This window comes from Durio zibethinus, chromosome 12 (genome assembly GCF_047325235.1).
Source record: "Durio zibethinus cultivar Kanyao isolate XHJ-2024 chromosome 12, ASM4732523v1, whole genome shotgun sequence".
Classification (NCBI taxonomy): Eukaryota; Viridiplantae; Streptophyta; class Magnoliopsida; order Malvales; family Malvaceae; genus Durio; species Durio zibethinus.
In genome coordinates this window covers 4416325-4438566 of record NC_143173.1, presented here as the reverse complement: position 1 = coordinate 4438566, position 22242 = coordinate 4416325, and the positions used below count along the sequence as shown (strand labels likewise).

The 22242-nt window shown below is 28.6% G+C and overlaps 5 protein-coding genes and 1 pseudogene across 5 annotated transcripts; all 6 read left to right on the top strand.

Annotated features, from left to right (window-relative positions):
* Window positions 1–168: 168 nt before the first annotated feature.
* On the top strand, window positions 169–915 carry LOC149515615 (mitogen-activated protein kinase kinase kinase 20-like). Its single transcript, XM_089741752.1, has one exon. It carries the CDS (start codon window positions 169–171, stop codon window positions 913–915), a length of 747 nt encoding a protein of 248 aa, XP_089597878.1.
* Window positions 916–4910: 3995 nt separating this feature from the next.
* LOC149515614 (mitogen-activated protein kinase kinase kinase 20-like) lies at window positions 4911–5435 on the top strand. Its single transcript, XM_089741750.1, has one exon. The coding sequence runs from the start codon at window positions 4911–4913 to the stop codon at window positions 5433–5435; it is 525 nt and encodes a 174-aa protein (XP_089597876.1).
* A 3060-nt stretch (window positions 5436–8495) lies between these two features.
* Window positions 8496–9516, top strand: LOC149515613 (mitogen-activated protein kinase kinase kinase 20-like; annotated as a pseudogene).
* Window positions 9517–11130: 1614 nt separating this feature from the next.
* On the top strand, window positions 11131–14438 carry LOC149515612 (mitogen-activated protein kinase kinase kinase 20-like). The gene is made up of 2 exons (XM_089741749.1): window positions 11131–11208; window positions 13497–14438. The coding sequence occupies exons 1-2, from the start codon at window positions 11131–11133 to the stop codon at window positions 14436–14438; spliced, it is 1020 nt and encodes a 339-aa protein (XP_089597875.1).
* Window positions 14439–16513: 2075 nt separating this feature from the next.
* LOC149515611 (mitogen-activated protein kinase kinase kinase 20-like) lies at window positions 16514–17170 on the top strand. Its single transcript, XM_089741748.1, has one exon. It carries the CDS (start codon window positions 16514–16516, stop codon window positions 17168–17170), a length of 657 nt encoding a protein of 218 aa, XP_089597874.1.
* A 3659-nt stretch (window positions 17171–20829) lies between these two features.
* LOC149515610 (mitogen-activated protein kinase kinase kinase 20-like) lies at window positions 20830–21861 on the top strand. The gene has a single exon (XM_089741747.1). The coding sequence runs from the start codon at window positions 20830–20832 to the stop codon at window positions 21859–21861; it is 1032 nt and encodes a 343-aa protein (XP_089597873.1).
* The last annotated feature ends 381 nt before the right edge of the window (window positions 21862–22242 follow it).

Sequence of the window (22242 nt, the reverse complement as noted above, 5' to 3'; positions counted from 1 at the left end):
ACAATGTCGTCGTCTTTACGAAAGGAATATCAAATCCTTCAACAGTTTATCGCTTGCCCCAATATTGTTCGGTGCTTTGGTGCTTTCACCAGCGTTCGACGGGGTGGTCAAGGAAATGTTTTCAACTTGTTTCTTGAATATGCTTCAGAAGGCAGCCTGTTGGATTTGATGACAGAGTATGGAGGTAAAATACCTGAACGGGATGTTAAGTGCTATGCAAGGATGATAGTGGAAGGGCTGGTCGACGTTCACAAGAAAGGATACATTCATTCTGATCTCAAACCAGGTAACATTCTGGTTTTTCCTCCTCAAGATAGTATTGGCTTGAATACTTTAAAGATTGCGGATTTTGGTTTACTTAAACAATATGGGGTAGAAGATAAAAGGATTTGGGAATATGGGTTTCGAGGCACAGCAATTTATATGTCTCCTGAATCTGTCATTGGAGAAGTTACTGGAGCATTGGATATATGGTCACTCGGCTGCATCATCGTTGAGATGATTACGGGGAAATTGCCATGGGTTTTTCGTAACTTGAAGGATTTGAGAGACAAGCTTTTGAGGGGGGAAACACCTCAAATCCCAGAAAACATGTCGAGTATGGGGAAGAATTTCTTAATCAAGTGTTTTGCTAGGGACCCAAACCAGAGGTGGACAGCTAGAAAGCTGTTAAGCCACCGTTTTCTTCTCGCAGAGCACTCCATATTTCCAGTTGCAAGAAGTTACAACTCATCCCTTTCTTCAACAAATTTTCAAGAGAAGAAACTATTCCAATCTCCCAAAGGTTTCTTGAGGTATAACTTATTCCCACCTGCTGGAAGAAGAGATTTTCTTGAGGACGTAAGGGTGCAGTTAATGAAGACCAGTCTGTGTCAGCGCGAAGAGGAAAGAAGACTTGTGAAGTTGGGCGTGTAGTGGGAAAGGTTTCAAAGCCATAACTAACCTGAGACCACAAAGTTTGAGGCTACCATGGAAAAAAATAAATATTTTGTTTATTTTGCTAGCTTTTTCTTGGATTTAAGTCCGGAAAAAAATGTAATGATCTCTTTTTCTTCCAATAATTCGATATAACTTTGAAATCTATGAAGTTTTTTTGACATATTATAGTACTTTCTTTATTATTTGGAGCACTTTAATTTTCTAATCTAAATGAGTTATCATGGAAATTTAAGGGAGGGTGCATATTGTTAAACCCTTAGTACAAAGTTTTTTTTTTTTAATTTTTCCCTATAAATAATTCTCATGATTTTGGTAAGTGATATATTTTCAAGATATAATTTCATGTAGAAACCCAAATTCAATATGGGTTGCCAAATATAAATTATGATTAAATGACCAAACTTTTTTGGTTTGATTTAAATTATATAAATTATTGATCACCGAATAATAATAAGGGTGAAATAATGTAAAAATTTTAAACTTTAATTTTTTTTTTCAAAATTTCACAAAAAGTTGCTTCTTTTGGATGCTTAATGAAAAAACATCGATGGGCACAATACATGGATTTTGTTTTGGTAACAAATTGATTGAAACAAATGTTTTAGATACAACCGGGTTATAATAGTTCAAATAGGATCTTATTGATTCTATATTTTTATAATGCATAAAATTATAAATTTTTAAATTTGATTCAAATCTGTATTATTTTTTTAATTGATTCGATTTAAATTGAATTCTATCAATTCAATATGATTTGATTAGATTAATTGGTTTTTACTTCAAAATAATTATTTTTATTTTAAAAAAATTTAAAAAATATATAAATTAACAAAAAAATATAATTTTATTTGATTCGAATACTTTTTATTTTCACTTTTTAATTTGAAATCGACTCTGAACTTAATAAAAGTATTTAATATATAAACTTAAATCAAGTCAAACAAAAAATTAATCCAAATCAAATCAAACATTATAATTTCATAACAATTTTCTCCATTTTTTTTTCTCAATCCCTACCTGTATGTTTTAAATCTAAACAAGCTTTTAATTGTATCTTCTTTTTCTTTTTTTTTTAAGATTTAACAATATCCAAATTATGTTGTTTAATATATATATATATATATATTTTTTTTGAAATGGAGATTATGATGCAGTAGATTATCTTTTAAACATGAAAAAATAGAAATTATACTCTGTCTTTCCACTAAATCTAAAATATAAAATCTAACTATTGAAACCTCTTTCATAAATATATATATATATATAAAGCAAATAATCCATCTTCTTATTTACCAATGAAATGAAATTACATAATTAAATCATTCACCAAAGTATCTGAACGTGTAATGGTAAAGGGCAGAGTGAGCGAGAGTGCTAATTTTGCCTGCAAAAGTGTATTTGTAAAATAACATGGCGAGAGAGCAAAACAGGCTAAGTGGGAAAACGACTTTCAATGAAATATTAAATAACATGGAGTTGATTCAACGCAATTGATTACAAAGTAAGAGGATAAATGTCTCTCTATATATGCTTGTGGTAACATCTACTTTATATACACCATCACCTAGAAGGTAGCTCTGTTGGTTGACCAGTCAAGGAAGGATTTGATGAACTAGAAGGAAGGGATCCATTATTTTGAGAGGGTTTAGCACCCCATTTCAATTCTACATCAGAGGGTTCCACCACATGTACCGCTCCGTCGCTCATGCCTAGCGCAATCTGGTTAGGCTCGGTTGGATGAGCTGCTATGACCACTGCATACGCGCTGTTGCTGCTGCAGAAAGTTTTTGTCGATGAAGCTGAAGTTGTACTGCCTTTTACCGTTGTATGTCGAAATATTTAAATTTCTGTGTAAAATTTTCAAATGTTCATCCCTCTCACCTGGCTGACAAAGAAGATATGTAAGCAGAAGGTGCTATTCGGCATCTCACCCTCAAGTTATCCGAATAATATGTAAGATTAAGGGTATAAAAGATATATTAATACTCATAAATGATTTGGATTTGACTCAGATAAAACTCAAATTTGACTGGATCATTGTCAAGTTGAGTTCGAGTAACTTGATTTATTAAGTGAGTTGAGTTCGAGTTTTCTAATGTTTGGTTCGAGTAATTAATAGGTTTAATCGAGTTTTTATATTTTAATTAAAAAACTACTATTTTATCTTTATATATATGAATTTGAATTGAAATTTAAGTTCGAATATAAATAATCGAGTTTGAAGTCTAGTATGGTAATTGAGGTTTTTTTTTTTTTTAATTTGATAAACGAGCTTAATCGAATAAGTTCGAGTAGTTTGACTTTTATATCAAATCATGATCTTAAAATTTATAATTCGATCAAGTTCGAGTTGAGTTTTAAGAAGTAAATTCTAAGTCGAGCTCAAGTTTCTCATTTTATCAACTGGGCTTAACTCGATTACATCCTTATGTAAGACTAAGTATATGGTTAATTTTATTTTAAAAAAATAATAGAAAGAAAAGAAAAAGATAGAAAATGAATAAGAGAAAAGCAAACAATATAAAATCAACCAAATAGAATTTAGAGTTTTGATGTAATGCAATTTTTATGTTGATAATACAATATATTAAAGCTATTCAAAGGAATTTTAGAACTCAATTTTTAGTAAGATTGGATAGGACCAATAATGATAATTTGAGGGGTAATTTTGGTAGTAGATATATTTATTAAGGTTAAATTTGATTTTTTGTTCATAAGTTTGTGGTTAATTAAGTAATGATACTTTTTTTAAAAAACATTTTCACTTTGCTATCAGCTAAAATTTTTTTGTTTAGCATTTATGTTAAAAAAATTAAAAGAATAGGAAGAGAAAAAGTTTAACCTTCTATGTAAGGGTGTAAACGAATGGTATATAAACAAATGAAGATATGTCCTTAATTTGTTTTTTTTTATTTTTAAAGTTGTTTGAGTTTATTTCATATTTGATAAAAAAATTATTTTATTTGTTTGAACTTGATTTGTTTAAATGATAAGAATTCGTATTTGATTTGTGTTCAGCTTGATTAAATTAAATGAACTCGTGTAATATAAAAAAATGCATTCAATAATATGTGAAGCATTGCTTTAATTTATGGGTTTGTTAAGGAATGTTTGAGGTACTCATTAAGATTATCATATTAAAAAAATTTTTAATATTTCTTTTCAATGCATTGAAACTATCACATAAATTATCTATACTAAACTAAATTAAAAGAATACCTTTAGGATTTTTATGTGACACTAATTCAATATTGGTAAATTATCATTGTACCTTTATTCGTCAATTTTATTTTTAATTATTTCACTTTATTGTTTGTCTTATTTTATTTTTATTTAATTATTTCTTTATTTTTAATTTAGTTTAATTTGTTATTTATTTAAATTTAAAAATTAGGATAGATTTTAAAACTGAAAAAATGTACTAAAATTTTGAAAATAAATAAAAAATTATTCAAATGATTAAATTTTTAATAATCACAAACAACTGAAATTCTAAAAAAAATTTATATGAGATGTTTTTTAAAATTTTACCCAAATTATGGAAAATTTTAGAAAAAAAATTTAGTAATGACAATTGACATTGATTTTTCAGCAAAAAAATAAAATGTATTAAAATTTTGAAAAAAAATAAAAACTATTTCAAAGATGATAAAATTTTGAAATAAATAACAAATATTGCAAAAAAAGACTAATTTATAGGAATATAGTTTTCTTGTTATCTAAGATATATAATTATGTGTATAACTAAATAGAAGAAGATGATTAATAATTAAAATAAATCACAATCAAGATCTAACCGTCTAAGGGTATATTTGTGATATATTACAACGGAATTATTTCTACTTCTTTTGCAAGAAATCAAATCCTTTGGCAGAGGAACCAGTAAACCGACTTAATAACTTGTATATGTATTGAAGTTCAAAGTTTCCCAAATTCTAATAGCAGCTTTAGTTTTTCACGTCGAAAAAAAAATGGAGGAGAAAGGAGTAAGGGTTAAGGTTCTGGGGAGGGGATCGTATGGGGTTGTACATTTGGTCCAAACAATAGGTCATGTTCCTCAGTTTTATGCTGTTAAATCTGCTGATGAGACAATATTGTCGTCTCTACGAAAGGAATATCAAATCCTTCAACAGTTTATCGCTTGCCCCAATATTGTTCGGTGCTTTGGTGCTTTCACCAGCGTTCGACGGGGTGGTCAAGGAAATGTTTTCAACCTGTTTCTTGAATATGCTTCAGAAGGCAGCCTGTTGGATTTGATGAGGGATTATGGAGGTAAAATACCTGAACGAGATGTTAAGTGCTATGCAAGGATGATACTGGAAGGGCTGGTCGACATTCACAAGAAAGGATGCATTCATTCTGATCTCAAGCCAGGTAACATTCTGGTTTTTCCTCCTCAAGATAGTATTGGCTTGAATACTTTAAAGACTGCGGATTTTGGGTTAGTTAAACAATATGGGGTAGAAGATAAAAGGATTTGGGAATATGGGTTTTGAGGCACAGCAATTTACATGTCTCCTGAATCTGTCATTGGAGAAGTTACTGGAGCATTGGATATATGGTCACTCGGCTGCATCATCGTTGAGATTATACTTCACGAAAATGAAGCTAACAGGAATGAAAATTAATTAATTTAGGAGATAATCAAGCAAGCATATTTCTTTGGAATTCATTTTTCTTAAATCATTTTTCCATTTATAAAAAAAGAAACACCAGTTAATAAACCTTAGACGAATAATCAATCTAAAATTTAATTTTTATTCATACAATCATCTTTAAGAAACATACAATAAATTTAAAATATAAATTCTAACTATTAAAACCTCTTTCATAAATAAATATATATATATATATATAAAAGCTAATAATTCATCTTCTCATTTACCAATGAAATGAAGTTACATAATTTAATCATTCACCAAAGTATCTGAATGTGTAATGGTAAAGGGTAGAGTGAGCGACAGTGCTAATTGCCTGGAGAAGTGTGCTTGTAAAATAACATGGGGAGACAGCTAAACAGGCTAAGTGGGAAAAAGATTTACAACGAATATTAAATAACATGCAGTTGATTCAACACAATGGATTACAAAGTAAAGTGGATAAATGTCTCTCTCTATATATGCTTGTGGTAACATCTGTTTTATATACACCATCACCTAGAAGGTAGCTCTGTTGGTTGACCACTCAAGGAAGTATTTGATGAACTAGAAGAAAGGGATCCATTATCTTGTGAGGGTTTAGCACCCCATTTCAATTCCACATTAGAGGGTTCCACCACATGTACCGCTCCGTCGCTCATGCCTAGCGCAATCTGGTTAGGCTTCGTTGGATGAGCTGCTATGACCACTGCACACGCGCTGTTGCTGCTGCAGAAAGTTTTTATCAATGACGGTGAAGTTGTACTGCCTTTTACGGTTGTATGTCGAAATATTTAAATTTCCGTGTAAAATTTTCAAATGTTCATCCCTCTTACGTGACTTACAAAGAAGGTATGTAAGCAGAAGGTGCTATTCGACATCTCACCCTCAAGTTATCCGAATAATATGTAGGATTAAGGGTATAAAAGATATATTAATACTCATAAGTTATTTGGATTCGATTCGGATAAAACTTAAATTTAACTCGATCATTGTCAAATTGAGTTCAAGCAACTTAACTTATTAAGTGAGTCGAGTTCGAGTTTTCTAACATTTAGTTCGAGCGATTCATAGGCTTAATCTAATTTTTTTATTTGAATATATATTTTAATAATTTTAAATAAAAAACTACTATTTTATCTTTATATATATGAATTTGAGTTCGAATATAAATAATTGAGTTTGAAGTCTAGTATGGTAATTTAGCATTTTTTTAAAAAAAAATTTGATAAACGAGCTTAATTGAGTAAGTTCGAGTAGTTTAAGTTTTATATTAAATTGTGATCTTAAAATTTACAACTTGATCAAGTTCGAGTTAAGTTTTATGTAGTGAATTTTGAGTCAAGCTCAAGTTTTATCATTTTATCGACTTGGCTCGACTCGATTACATCCTTATGTAAGACTAAGTATATGGTTAAATTTGTTTTAAAAAAATAATAGAGAGAAAAGCAAACAATATAAAATAAACCAAATAGAATTTAAAGTTTTGATGTAATGCAATTTTTATGTTGATAATACATTTATTAAAACTATTCCAAGGAATTTTAGAACTCAATTTTCAATCGGATAGGATAGGACATTAAAGTTAATTTGAGGAGTAATTTTGGTAGTGGTTATATTTATTAAGGTTAAATTTGATTTTTGGTTCATAAGTTTGTGGTTAATTAAGTCATGATACATTTTTTTAAAAAAAATTTTCACATTGCTAACGGCTAAAACTTTTTTGTTTGGCATTTATGTTGAAAAAAAAATTTAAAGAATAGGAAGGGGAAAGAGTTTAATAGTGTAAACAAATTGAATATAATCGAATGGAGATATATCCTTAATTTGTTATTTTATTTTTAGAATTGTTTGAATTTATTTCATATTTGATAAAAAAGTTATTCTATTTGTTTGAACTTGATTTATTTAAATGATAAGATGTTCATGTTTGATTTTTATTTGACGTTATTAAATTACATGAACTCGTGTAATATAAAAGAAAAATGCATTCAATAATATGTGAAGCATTGCTTTAATTTATAGGTTTGTTAAGGAATGCTTGGGGTACTCATTAAGATTATCATATTAAAAAAAATTTTAATATTGCTTTTCAATGCATTGAAACCATCACATAAATTATCTATACTAAATTAGATTAAAAGAATCCCTTATGGATTTTTATGTGACGCTTTTTCAATATTGGTAAATTATCATTGTACCTTTATTTGTCAATTTTATTTTTAATTATTTTACATTATTTGTTTGTTTTATTTTATTTTTATTTAATTATTTTTAATTTATTTTAATATGTTATTTATTTAAATTTAAAAATTAGGATAGATTTTGATTAGTAAAAAAAATAATTTTAAAACTGAAAAAATGTATTAAAAATTTGAAAATAAATAAAAAATTATTCAAATGATGAAATATTTAATAATCACAAACAACTGAAATTCTAAAAAAATTTTATATGAGATGTTTTGTAAAATTTTACCCAAATTACGGAAAATTTTAGAAAAAAAATTTAGTAATGACAATTGACATTAATTTTTCAGCAAAAAAAAAATGTATTAAAATTTTGAAAAAAAAAATAAAAACTGTTTCAAAGATGATAAAATTTTGAAAATAAATAACAATATTGCAAAAAAAAAATTAATTTATAGAAATATAGTTTTCTTGTTATCTAAGATATATAATTATGTGTATAACTAAATAGAAGATGATGATTAATAATTAAAATAAGTCACAATCAAGATCTAACCGTCAAGGATATATTTGTGATATATTACAACGGAATTATTTTTACTTCTTTTGCAAGAAATCAAATCCTTTGGCAGAGGAACTAGTAAACCGACTTAATAACTTCTATATGTATTGAAGTTCAAAGTTTCCAAATTTCTAATAGCAGCTTTAGTTTTTTAAGTTGAGAAAAAAAAAATGGAGGTGAAAGGAGTAAGGGTTAAGGTTCTTGGGAGGGGATCGTATGGGGCTGTACATTTGGTCCAAACGATAGGTCATGTTCCTCAATTTTATGCCGTGAAATCTGCTGATGAGACAATGTCGTCGTCTTTACGAAAGGAATATCAAATCCTTCAACAGTTTATCGCTTGCCCCAATATTGTTCGGTGCTTTGGTGCTTTCACCAGCGTTCGACGGAAACGTTTTCAACCTGTTTCTTGAATATGCTTCAGGAGGCAGCCTGTTGGATTTGATGAGAGAGTACGGAGGTAAAATACCTGAACGAGATGTTAAGTGCTATGCAAGGATGATACTGGAAGGGCTGGTCGACATTCACAAGAAAGGATACATTCATTCTGATCTCAAACCAGGTAACATTCTGGTTTTTCCTCCTCAAGATAGTATTGGCTTGAATACTTTAAAGATTGCGGATTTTGGGTTAGTTAAACAATATGGGGTAGAAGATAAAAGGATTTGGGAATATGGGTTTCGAGGCACAGAAATTTATATGTCTCCTGAATCTGTCATTGGGGAAGTTACTGGAGCATTGGATATATGGTCACTCGGCTGCATCATCGTTGAGATGATTACGGGGAAATTGCCATGGGTTTTTCGTAACTTGAAGGATTTGAGAGACAAGCTTTTGAGGGGGGAAACACCTCAAATCCCAGAAAACATGTCGAGTATGGGGAAGAATTTCTTAATCAAGTGTTTTGCTAGGGACCCAAACCAGAGGTGGACAGCTAGAAAGCTGTTAAGCCACCGTTATCTTCTCCCAGAGCACACCATATTTCCAGTTGCAAGAAGATACAACTCATCCCTTTCTTCAACAAATTTTCAAGAGAAGAAACTATTCCAATCTCCCAAAGGTTTCTTGAGCTATAACTTATTCCCACCTGCTGGAAGAAGAGATTTTCTTGAGGACGTAAGGGTGCAGTTAATGAAGACCAGTCTGTGTCAGCGCGAAGAGGAAAGAAGACTTGTGAAGTTGGGCGTGTAGTGCGAAAGGTTTCAAAGCCCTAACCAACCTGAGACCACAAAGTTTGAGGCTACCGTGAAAAAAAATAAATATTTTGTTTATTTTGCTAGTTTTTTCTTGGATTTAAGTTCGGAAAAAAATGTAATGATCTCTTTTTCTTCCAATAATTCGATATAACTTTGAAACCTATGAAATTTTTTTGACATATATAGTACTTTCTTTATTATTTGGAGCACTTTAATTTTCTAATCTAAATGAGTTATCATGGAAATTAAGGGAGGGTGCATATTGTAAAACACTTACTACATAGTTGTTTTTTTTTTTTCTTAAAATAATTCTCGTGATTTTGATAAGTGATATATTTTTAAAATATAATTTCATGTAAAAACCCAAATTCAATATGGGTTGCCGAATATAAATTACGATTAAATTACCAAACTTCTTTGGTTTGATTTAAATTATATAAATTATTGAACACCGAATAACAATAGGGCCAAATAATCTAAAAAATTTAAACTTTCACCTTTTTTTTAAAAAAATTTTCACAAAAAGTTGCTTCTTCTGAATGCTTAATGAAAAAACATGGATAGGCACAATACATGGATTTTGTTTTGGTGACAAATTGAATGAAACTGATGTTTTAGATACATCCAAGCTATAATTGTTCAAATAGGATCTTATTGATTCTATGTTTTTGTAATACATAATATTATAAATTTTTAAATTTAATTCAAATCTTAATGATTTTTTTTAATCAATCCGATTTAAATTTAATTCTATCAATTCAATACGATTTGATTACATTAATTGGTTTTTACTTCAAAATAATTATTTTTATTTTTTAAAAATTTAAAATATATATAAATTAACTAAAATAGATTATTTTATTTTATTTGAATACTTTTTATTTTCACTTTTTAATTTGAAATCCATTCTGAACTTAATAAAAGTATTTAATATATAAACCTAAATAAAGTCGAATAAAAAACTAATCCAAATCAAATTAAACATTATAATTTCATAGCAATTTCCTTGATTTTTTTTCTCAATCCCTACCTATATGTTTTAAGTCTAAACAAGCTTTTAACCGTATCTTCATTTTTTTGTTTTTCAAGATTTAACAATATCCAAATTATGTTGTTTAATATATATATATATATATATATATATATATATTGAAATGGAAATTATGATGCAGTAGATTATCTTTTAAACATGAAAGAATAGAAATTATAGTCTGTCTTTCCACTAAATCTAAAATATAAATTCTAACTATTGAAACCTCTTTCATAAATATATATATATATATAAAAGCAAATAATTCATCTTCTCATTTACCAATGAAATATTAACTAACATGGAGTTGATTCAACGCAATTGATTACAAAGTAAAGAGGATAAATGTCTCTCCATATATGCTTGTGGTAACATCTACTTTATATACACCATCACCTAGCAGGTAGCTGTGTTGGTAGACCACTCAAGGAAGGATTTGATGAACTAGAAGGAAGGGACCCATTATCTTGTGAGGTTTTAGCACCCCATTTCAATTCTACATCATAGGGTTCCAACACATGTACCGCTCCGTCGCTCATGCCTAGCGCAATCTGGTTAGGCTCGGTTGGATGAGCAGCTATGACCACTGCATACGCGCTGTTACTGTTGCAGAAAGTTTTTGTCAATGAAGGTGAAGTTGTACTGCCTTTTACGGTTGTATGTCGAAATATTTAAATTTCCATGTAAAATTTTCGAATGTTCATCCCTCTCACCTGACTGACGAAAAAGGTATGTAAGCAAAATGTGCTATTCGATCTCTCACCCTCAAGTTATCCGAATAATATGTAGGATTAAAAGTATAAAAGTTATATTAATACTCATAAATTATTTAGATTCAACTCGGATAAAACTTAAATTTAACTCGATCATTGTTAAGTTGAGTTCAAGCAATTTGACTTACTGAGCGAGTCGAGTTTGAGTTTTTTAACGTTCGGTATGAGTAATTAATAGGCTTAATCAAGTTTTTATATTTTAATATATGTTTTAATTATTTTAATTAAAAACTACTATTTTATATTTATATATATGAATTTGAGTTCGAATATAAATAATCAAGTTTGAAGTCTAGTATGATAATTGAGTTCTTTTTTTTTTTTTAAATCTGATAAATGAGTTTAATCAAGTAAGTTCAAGTGGTTTGACTTTTATATCAAATCATAATCTTAAAATTTATAATTTGATCGAGTTCGAATTGAGTTTTAAATAGTGAATTATGAGTCAAGCTCAAGTTTCTCATTTTATCGACTCAGTTCGACTCGATTATATCTTTATATAAGACAAAGTGTATGGTTATTTTAAAAAAAAAAAAAAAAAAGAGAGAAAAGCAAAAGAAAAAAAATGAATTAAATAGAGAAAAGCAAACAATATAAACTCAACCAAATAGAATTTAGAGTTTTGATGTAATGCACAATTTTTATGTTGATAATACATTATATTAAAGCTATTCCAAGGAATTTTAGAACTCAATTTTCAGTCGGATGGGATAGGACATTAACGTTAATTTCAGGGGTAATTTTGGTAGTGGTTATATTTATTAAGGTTAAATTTGATTTTTGATTCATAAGTTTGTGGTTAATTAAGTCATGATACATTTTTAAAAAATATTTTTTTCACTTTGCTAACGGCTAAAACTTTTTTGTTTGGCATTTATGTTAAAAAAATTAAAAAGAATAGGGAGAGAAAAGAGTTTAACTTTCTATGTAAGAGTGTAAACAAATCGAATATGAACGAAGGGAGATATGTCCTTAATTTGTTCTTTTATTTTTAGAATTGTTTGATTTTATTACATGTTTGATAAGAAAATTATTCTATTCGTTTGAACTTAATTTGTTTAAATGATAGGATATTTGAGTTTAATTTATGTTCGGTTTGATTAATTTAAATGAACTCTTGTAATATAAAAAAATGCATTCAATAAAATGTGAAGCATTGCTTTAACTTATAGGCTTGTTAAGGAATGCTTGGGGTACTCATTAAGATTATCATATTAAAAAATTTTTTAATACATTTTTTCAATGCATTGAAACTATCACATAAATTATCTATACTACACTAAATTAAAAGATCCCTTAAGGATTTTTATGTGACACTTATTCAAAATCGGTAAATTATCATTGTACCTTAATTCGTTGATTTTACTTTTAATTATTTTACTTTATTTGTTTGTTTTATTTTACTTTTATTTAATTATTTCTTTATTGTTAACTTATTTTAATTTTTTATTTATTTAAATTTAAAAATTAGGATATATTTTGATTAGTAAAAAAATGATAATTTTAAATTTGAAAAAATGTATTAAAATTTTGAAAATAAATAAAAAATATTCCAATGATGAAATTTTTAATAATCACAAATAATTAAATTTTTAAAAAAAATTTAAATGAGATGTCTTTTCAAATTTTATCCAAATTATGGAAAATTTGAGAAAAAAAATTTAGTAATGATAATTGATATTAATTTTTCAGCAAAAAATAAAATGTGTTAAAATTTTGAAAAAAATAAAAACTATTTCAAAGATGATAAAATTTTGAAAATAAATAAAAAATATTGCCGAAAGAAAAAGAAATTCATAGAAATATAGTTTTCTTGTCATCTAAGATATATAATTATATGTATAACTAAATAGAAGATGATGATTAATAATTAAAATAAGTCATAATCAAAGTCTAACCGTCTAAGGATATATTTATGATATAATACAACGGTATTATTTCTACTTCTTTTGCAGGAAATCAAATCCTTTGGCAGAGGAACTAGTAAACCGACTTAATAACTTCTATATGTATATATTGAAGTTCAAAGTTTCCCAAATTCTAATAGCAGCATTAGTTTTTCAAGTAAAAAAAAAAAAAAAAATGGAGGTGAAAGGAGTAAGGGTTAAGGTTCTGGGGAGGGGATCGTAAGGGGTTGTACATTTGGTCCAAACAATAGGTCATGTTCCTTAGTTTTATGCTGTTAAATCTGCTGATGAGACAATATCGTCGTCTCTACGAAAGGAACATCAGATCCTTCAACAGTTTTTCGGTTGCCCCAACATTGTTCGGTGCTTTGGTGCTTTCACCAGCGTTCGACCGGGTGGTCAAGGAAACGTTTTCAACCTGTTTCTTGAATATGCTTCAGGAGGCAGCCTGTTGGATTTGATGACAGAGTATGGAGGTAAAATACCTGAACGAGATGTTAAGTGCTATGCAAGGATGATACTGGAAGGGCTGGTCGACGTTCACAAGAAAGGATACATTCATTCTGATCTCAAACCAGGTAACATTCTGGTTTTTCCTCCTCAAGATAGTATTGGCTTGAATACTTTAAAGATTGCGGATTTTGGGTTAGTTAAACAATATGGGGTAGAAGATAAAAGGATTGGGGAATATGGGTTTCGAGGCACAGCAATTTATATGTCTCCTGAATCTGTCATTGGAGAAGTTACTGGAGCATTGGATATATGGTCACTCGGCTGCATCATCGTTGAGATGATTACGGGGAAATTGCCATGGGTTTTTCGTAACTTGAAGGATTTGAGAGACAAGCTTTTGAGGGGGGAAACACCTCAAATCCCAGAAAACATGTCGAGTATGGGGAAGAATTTCTTAATCAAGTGTTTTGCTAGGGACCCAAACCAGAGGTGGACAGCTAGAAAGCTGTTAAGCCACCGTTATCTTCTCCCAGAGCACACCATATTTCCAGTTGCAAGAAGTTACAACTCATCCCTTTCTTCAACAAATTTTCAAGAGAAAAAACTATTCCAATCTCCCAAAGGTTTCTTGAGCTATAACTTATTCCCACCTGCTGGAAGAAGAGATTTTCTTGAGGACGTAAGGGTGCAGTTAATGAAGACCAGTCTGTGTCAGCGCGAAGAGGAAAGAAGACTTGTGAAGTTGGGCGTGTAGTGCGAAAGGTTTCAAAACCATAACCAACCTGAGACCACAAAGTTTGAGGCTACCATGGAAAAAAATTAATATTTTGTTTATTTTGCTAGCTTTTTCTTGGATTTAAGTGCGGAAAAAATTGTAACGATCTCTTTTTCTTCCAATAATTCGATATAACTTTGAAACCTATGAAATTTTTTTGACATATATAGTACTTTCTTTATTATTTGGAGCACTTTAATTTTCTAATCTAAATGAGTTATCATGGAAATTAAGGGAGGGTGCATATTGTAAAACACTTACTACATGTTGTTTTTTTTTTCTAAAAATAATTGAGTTATTCTTTTTTTTTTTAAATATGATAAATGAGTTTAATCAAGTAAGTTCAAGTGGTTTGACTTTTATATCAAATCATAATCTTAAAATTTACAATTTGATCGAGTTCGAGTTGTGTTTTAAATAGTGAATTATGAGTTAAGCTCAAGTTTTTCATTTTATCGACTCGGCCCGACTCGATTATATCTTTATGTAAGATTAAGTGTATGGTTAATTTAAAAAAAAAAAAGAGAAAAGCAAAAGAAAAAAATGAATTAAATAGAGAAAAGAAAACAATATAAACTCAACCAAATAGAATTTAGAGTTTTGATGTAATGCACAATTTTTATGTTGATAATACATTATATTAAAGCTATTCCAAGGAATTTTAGAACTCAATTTTCAGTCGGATGGGATAAGACATTAACGTTAATTTGAGGGGTAATTTTGGTAGTGGCTATATTTATTAAGGTTAAATTTGATTTTTGGTTCATAAGTTTGTGGTTAATTAAGTCATGATACATTTTTAAAAAATATTTTTTTCACTTTGCTAACGGCTAAAACTTTTTTGTTTGGCATTTATGTTAAAAAAATTAAAAAGAATAGGGAGAGAAAAGAGTTTAACTTTCTATGTAAAAGTGTAAACAAATCGAATATGAAGGAAGGGAGATATGTCCTTAATTTGTTCTTTTATTTTTAGAGTTGTTTGATTTTATTACATGTTTGATAAGAAAATTATTCTATTCGTTTGAACTTAATTTGTTTAAATGATAGGATATTTGAGTTTAATTTATGTTCGGTTTGATTAATTTAAATGAACTCGTGTAATATAAAAAAATGCATTCAATAAAATGTGAAGCATTGCTTTAACTTATAGGTTTGTTAAGGAATGCTTGGGGTACTCATTAAGATTATCATATTAAAAATTTTTTTAATACATTTTTTCAATGCATTGAAACTATCACATAAATTATCTATACTACACTAAATTAAAAGATCCCTTAAGGATTTTTATGTGACACTTATTCAAAATCGGTAAATTATCATTGTACCTTAATTCGTTGAGTTTACTTTTAATTATTTTACTTTATTTGTTTTATTTTACTTTTATTTAATTATTTCTTTATTGTTAACTTATTTTAATTTTTTATTTATTTAAATTTAAAAATTAGGATATATTTTGATTAGTAAAAAAATGATAATTTTAAATTTGAAAAAATGTATTAAAATTTTGAAAATAAATAAAAACTATTCCAATGATGAAATTTTTAGTAATCACAAATAATGAAATTTTTAAAAAACTTTTAAATGAGATGTTTTTTAAAATTTTATCCAAATTATGAAAAATTTTAGGAAAAAAAATTTAGTAATGATAATTGATATTAATTTTTCAGCAAAAAATAAAATGTTATTAAAATTTTGAAAAAAAATAAAAACTATTTCAAAGATGATAAAATTTTGAAAATAAATAAAAAATATTGCCAAAAGAAAAAGAAATTCATAGAAATATAGTTTTCTTGTGATCTAAGATATATAATTATATGTACAACTAAATAAAAGAAGATGATTAATAATTAAAATAAATCATAACCAAGGTCTAACCGTCTGAGGGTATATTTATGATATAATAGAACGGTATTATTTGTACTTCTTTTGCAAGAAATCAAATCCTTTGGCAGAGGAACTAGTAAACCTACTTAATAACTTCTATATGTATATATTGAAGTTCAAAGTTTCCCAAATTCTAATAGCAGCTTTAGTTTTTCAAGTCGAAAAAAAAAATGGAGGTGAAAGGAGTAAGGGTTAAGGTTCTGGGGAGGAGATCGTATGGGGTTGTACATTTGGTCCAAACAATAGGTCATGTTCCTCAGTTTTATGCTGTTAAATCTGCTGATGAGACAATATCGTCGTCTCTACGAAAGGAACATCAGATCCTTCAACAGTTTATCGGTTGCCCCAACATTGTTCGGTGCTTTGGTGCTTTCACCAGCGTTCGAAGGGGTGGTCAAGGAAACGTTTTCAACCTGTTTCTTGAATATGCTTCAGGAGGCAGCCTGTTGGATTTGATGAGGGAGTATGGAGGTAAAATAACTGAACGAGATGTTAAGTGCTATGCAAGGATGATACTGGAAGGGCTGGTCGACATTCGCAAGAAAGGATACATTCATTCTGATCTCAAACCAGGTAACATTCTGGTTTTTCCTCCTCAAGATGGTATTGGCTTGAATACTTTAAAGATTGCGGATTTTGGGTTAGTTAAACAATATGGGGTAGAAGATAAAAGGATTCGGGAATATGGTTTTCGAGGCACAGCAATTTATATGTCTCTTGAGTCTGTCATTGGAGAAGTTACTGGAGCATTGGATATATGGTCACTCGGCTGCATCATCGTTGAGGTTATACTTCACGAAAATGAAGGTAACAGGAATGCAAATTAATTAATTTAGGAGATAATCAAGCAAGCATATTTCTTTGGAATTCATTTTTCTTAAATCATTTTTCCATTTATAAAAAAAGAAACACCAGTTAATAAACATTAAACGAATAATCAATCTAAAATTTAATTTTTATTCATACAATCATCTTTAAGAAACATACAATAAATTTAAAATATAAATTCTAACTATTAAAACCTCTTTCATAAATATATATATATATATATAAAAAGCTAATAATTCATCTTCTCATTTACCAATGAAATGAAGTAACATAATTTAATCATTGACCAAAGTATCTGAATGTGTAATGGTAAAGGGTAGAGTGAGCGAGAGTGCTAATTGCCTGCAGAAGTGTGCTTGTAAAATAACATGGGGAGACAGCTAAACAGGCTAAGTGGGAAAAAGATTTACAATGAATATTAAATAACATGGAGTTGATTCAACACAATGGATTACAAAGTAAAGTGGATAAATGTCTCTCTCTATATATGCTTGTGGTAACATCTATTTTATATACACCATCACCTAGAAGGTAGCTCTGTTGGTTGACCACTCAAGGAAGGATTTGATGAACTAGAGGAAAGGGATCCATTATCTTGTGAGGGTTTAGCACCCCATTTCAATTCTACGTCAGAGGGTTCCACCACATGTACCGCTCCGTCGCTCATGCCTAGTGCAATCTGGTTAGGCTTGGTTGGATGAGCAGCTATGACCACTGCATACGCGCTGTTGCTGCTGCAGAAAGTTTTTATCAATGACGGTGAAGTTGTACTGCCTTTTACGGTTGTATGTCGAAATATTTAAATTTCTGTGTAAAATTTTCAAATGTTCATCCCTCTCACGTGACTGACAAAGAAGGTATGTAAGCAGAAGGTGCTGTTCGACATCTCACCCTCAAGTTATCCGAATAATATGTAGGATTAAGGGTATAAAAGATATATTAATACTTATAAGTTATTTGGATTCGACTCGGATAAAACTCAAATTTAACTCGATCATTGTCAAGTTGAGTTCAAGCAATTTGACTTATTAAGTGAGTCGAGTTCGAGTTTTCTAACATTTGGTTTGAGTAATTCATAGGCTTAATCTAATTTTTATATTTTAAATATATTTTAATTATTTTAATTAAAAAATTACTATTTTATCTTTATATGTAAGAATTTGAATTTGAGTTCGAATATAAATAATCGAGTTTGAAGTCTAGTATGATAATTGAGTTCTTTTTTTTTTAATTTGATAAACGAGCTTAATTAAGTAAGTTCGAATAGTTTAAGTTTTATTTTAAATTGTGATCTTAAAATTTACAACTTGATCAAGTTCAAATTAAGTTTTAAATAATGAATTTTGAGTCGAGCTCAAGTTTCTCATTTTATCGACTTAGCTCGACTTGATTACATCTTTATGTAAGATTAAGTATTTGATTAATTTTATTTAAAAAAAATAATAGAGAGAAAAGCAAAAGATAAAAAATGAATAAGAGAAAAGCAAACAATATAAAATAAACCAAATAGAATTTAAAGTTTTGATGTAATGCAATTTTTAAATTGATAATACATTTATTAAAACTATTCCAAGGAATTTTAGAACTCAATTTTCAATAGGATGGGATAGGACATTAAAGTTAATTTGAGGGGTAATTTTGGTAGTGGTTATATTTATTAAGGTTAAATTTGATTTTTGGTTCATAAGTTTGTGGTTAATTAAGTCATGATACATTTTTTTTAAAAAAAATTTTCACATTGCTAACGGCTAAAACATTTTTTTTTGGCATTTATGTTGAAAAAAAAATTAAAAGAATAGGAAGAGGAAAGAGTTTAATAATGTAAACAAATTGAATATAATCGAATGGAAATATCTCCTTAATTTGTTATTTTATTTTTAGAATTGTTTGAATTTTTTTTATATTTGATATAAAAAGTTATTCTATTTGTTTGAACTTGATTTGTTTAAATGATAAGATGTTTATGTTTGATTTGTATTTGACGTGATTAAATTAAATGAACTCGTGTAATATAAAAAAATGCATTCAATAATATGTGAAGCATTGCTTTAATTTATATGTTTGTTAAGGAATGTTTGGGGTACTCATTAAGATTATTATATTAAAAAAATTTTTAATATTTCTTTTCAATGCATTGAAACTATCACATAAATTATCTATACTAAATTAGAATAAAAGAATCCCTTATGGATTTTTATGTGACGCTTATTCAATATTGGTAAATTATCATTGTACCTTTATTTATCAATTTTATTTTTAATTATTTTACATTATTTGTTTGTTTATTTTATTTTTATTTAATTATTTAATTATTTTTAATTTATTTTAATTTGTTATTTATTTAAATTTAAAAATTAGGATAGATTTTCATTAGAAAAAAAAATAATTTTAAAACTGAAAAAATGTATTAAAATTTTGAAAATAAATAAAAAATTATTCAAATGATGAAATTTTTAATAATTACAAACAACTGAAATTCTAAAAAAAATTTATATGAGATGTTTTGTAAAATTTTACCCAAATTATGAAAAATTTTAGAAAAGAAATTTAGTAATGACAATTGACATTAATTTTTCAGAAAAAAAATAAAATGTATTAAAATTTTGAAAAAAAATAAAAACTATTTCAAAGATGATAAAATTTTGAAAATAAATAACAAATATTGCAAAAAAAATTAATTTATAGAAATATAATTTTCTTGTTATCTAAGATATATAATTATGTGTATAACTAAATAGAAGATGATGATTAATAATTAAAATAAGTCACAATCAAGATCTAACCATCTTAGGGTATATTTGTGATATATTACAACGGAATTATTTTTACTTCTTTTGCAAGAAATCAAATCCTTTGGCAGAGGAAATAGTAAACCGACTTAACAACTTCTATATGTATTGAAGTTCAAAGTTTCCTAATTTCTAATAGCAGCTTTACTTTTTTAAGTTGAGAAAAAAAAAATGGAGGTGAAAGGAGTAAGGGTTAAGGTTCTTGGGAGGGGATCGTATGGGGCTGTACATTTGGTCCAAACGATAGGTCATGTTCCTCAATTTTATGCCGTGAAATCTGCTGATGAGACAATGTTAAAGCTGAAAAAATGTATTAAAATTTTGAAAATAAATAAAAAATTATTCAAAAGATGAAATTTTTAATAATCACAAACAACTGAAATTCTAAAAAAAATTTATATGAGATGTTTTGTAAAATTTTACCCAAATTATGGAAAATGTTAGAAAAAAAATTTAGTAATGACAATTGACATTAATTTTTTCAGCAAAAAAAATACAATGTATTAAAATTTTGAAAAAAAAATAAAAACTATTTGAAAGATGATAAAATTTTGAAAATAAATAACAAATATTGCAAAAAAAAATTAATTTATAGAAATATAATTTTCTTGTTATCTAAGATATATAATTATGTGTATAACTAAATAGAAGATGATGATTAATAATTAAAATAAGTCACAATCAATATCTAACCGTCTAAGGGTATATTTGTGATTTATTATAACGGAATTATTTTTACTTCTTTTGCAAGAAATCAAATCCTTTGGCAGAGGGACTAGTAAACCGACTTAATAAGTTCCATATGTATTGAAGGTCAAAGTTTCCTAAATTCTAATAGCAGCTTTAGTTTTTTAAGTTGAGAAAAAAAAATGGAGGTGAAAGGAGTAAGGGTCAAGGTTCTTGGGAGGGGATCGTATGGGGCTGTACATTTGGTCCAAACGATAGGTCATGTTCCTCAATTTTATGCCGTGAAATCTGCTGATGAGACAATGTCGTCGTCTTTACGAAAGGAATATCAAATCCTTCAACAGTTTATCGCTTGCCCCAATATTGTTCGGTGCTTTGGTGCTTTCACCAGCGTTCGATGGGGTGGTCAAGGAAATGTTTTCAACCTGTTTCTTGAATATGCTTCAGGAGGCAGCCTGTTGGATTTGATGAGAGAGTATGGAGGTAAAATACCTGAACGGGATGTTAAGTGCTATGCAAGGATGATACTGGAAGGGCTGGTCGACATTCACAAGAAAGGATACATTCATTCTGATCTCAAACCAGGTAACATTCTGGTTTTTCCTCCTCAAGATAGTATTGGCTTGAATACTTTAAAGATTGCGGATTTTGGGTTAGTTAAACAATATGGGGTAGAAGATAAAAGGATTTGGGAATATGGGTTTCGAGGCACAGCAATTTATATGTCTCCTGAATCTGTCATTGGAGAAGTTACTGGAGCATTGGATATATGGTCACTCGGCTGCATCATCGTTGAGATGATTACGGGGAAATTGCCATGGGTTTTTCGTAACTTGAAGGATTTGAGAGACAAGCTTTTGAGGGGGGAAACACCTCAAATCCCAGAAAACATGTCGAGTATGGGGAAGAATTTCTTAATCAAGTGTTTTGCTAGGGACCCAAACCAGAGGTGGACAGCTAGAAAGCTGTTAAGCCACCGTTATCTTCTCGCAGAGCACACCATATTTCCAGTTGCAAGAAGTTACAACTCATCCCTTTCTTCAACAAATTTTCAAGAGAAGAAACTATTCCAATCTCCCAAAGGTTTCTTGAGCTATAACTTATTCCCACCTGCTGGAAGAAGAGATTTTCTTGAGGACGTAAGGGTGCAGTTAATGAAGACCAGTCTGTGTCAGCGCGAAGAGGAAAGAAGACTTGTGAAGTTGGGCGTGTAGTGCGAAAGGTTTCAAAGCCATAACTAACCTGAGACCACAAAGTTTGAGGCTACCATGGAAAAAAATAAATATTTTGTTTATTTTGCTAGCTTTTTCTTGGATTTAAGTCCGGAAAAAAATGTAATGATCTCTTTTTCTTCCAATAATTCGATATAACTTTGAAATCTATGAAGTTTTTTTGACATATTATAGTACTTTCTTTATTATTTGGAGCACTTTAATTTTCTAATCTAAATGAGTTATCATGGAAATTTAAGGGAGGGTGCATATTGTTAAACCCTTAGTACAAAGTTTTTTTTTTTTAATTTTTCCCTATAAATAATTCTCATGATTTTGGTAAGTGATATATTTTCAAGATATAATTTCATGTAGAAACCCAAA

What these genes read in the sequence shown, in the direction of transcription:
- LOC149515615 (XM_089741752.1), top strand. Translation starts at nt 169, where the DNA reads ATGACAGAGTATGGAGGTAAAATACCTGAACGGGATGTTAAGTGCTAT.
- LOC149515614 (XM_089741750.1), top strand. Translation starts at nt 4,911, where the DNA reads ATGGAGGAGAAAGGAGTAAGGGTTAAGGTTCTGGGGAGGGGATCGTAT.
- LOC149515612 (XM_089741749.1), top strand. Translation starts at nt 11,131, where the DNA reads ATGACCACTGCATACGCGCTGTTACTGTTGCAGAAAGTTTTTGTCAAT. An exon ending in TTGTACTGCCTTTTACGGTT is followed by an intron (nt 11,209 to 13,496) that starts GTATGTCGAAAT and finishes CATGTTCCTTAG; the next exon opens with TTTTATGCTGTTAAATCTGC.
- LOC149515611 (XM_089741748.1), top strand. Translation starts at nt 16,514, where the DNA reads ATGGAGGTGAAAGGAGTAAGGGTTAAGGTTCTGGGGAGGAGATCGTAT.
- LOC149515610 (XM_089741747.1), top strand. Translation starts at nt 20,830, where the DNA reads ATGGAGGTGAAAGGAGTAAGGGTCAAGGTTCTTGGGAGGGGATCGTAT.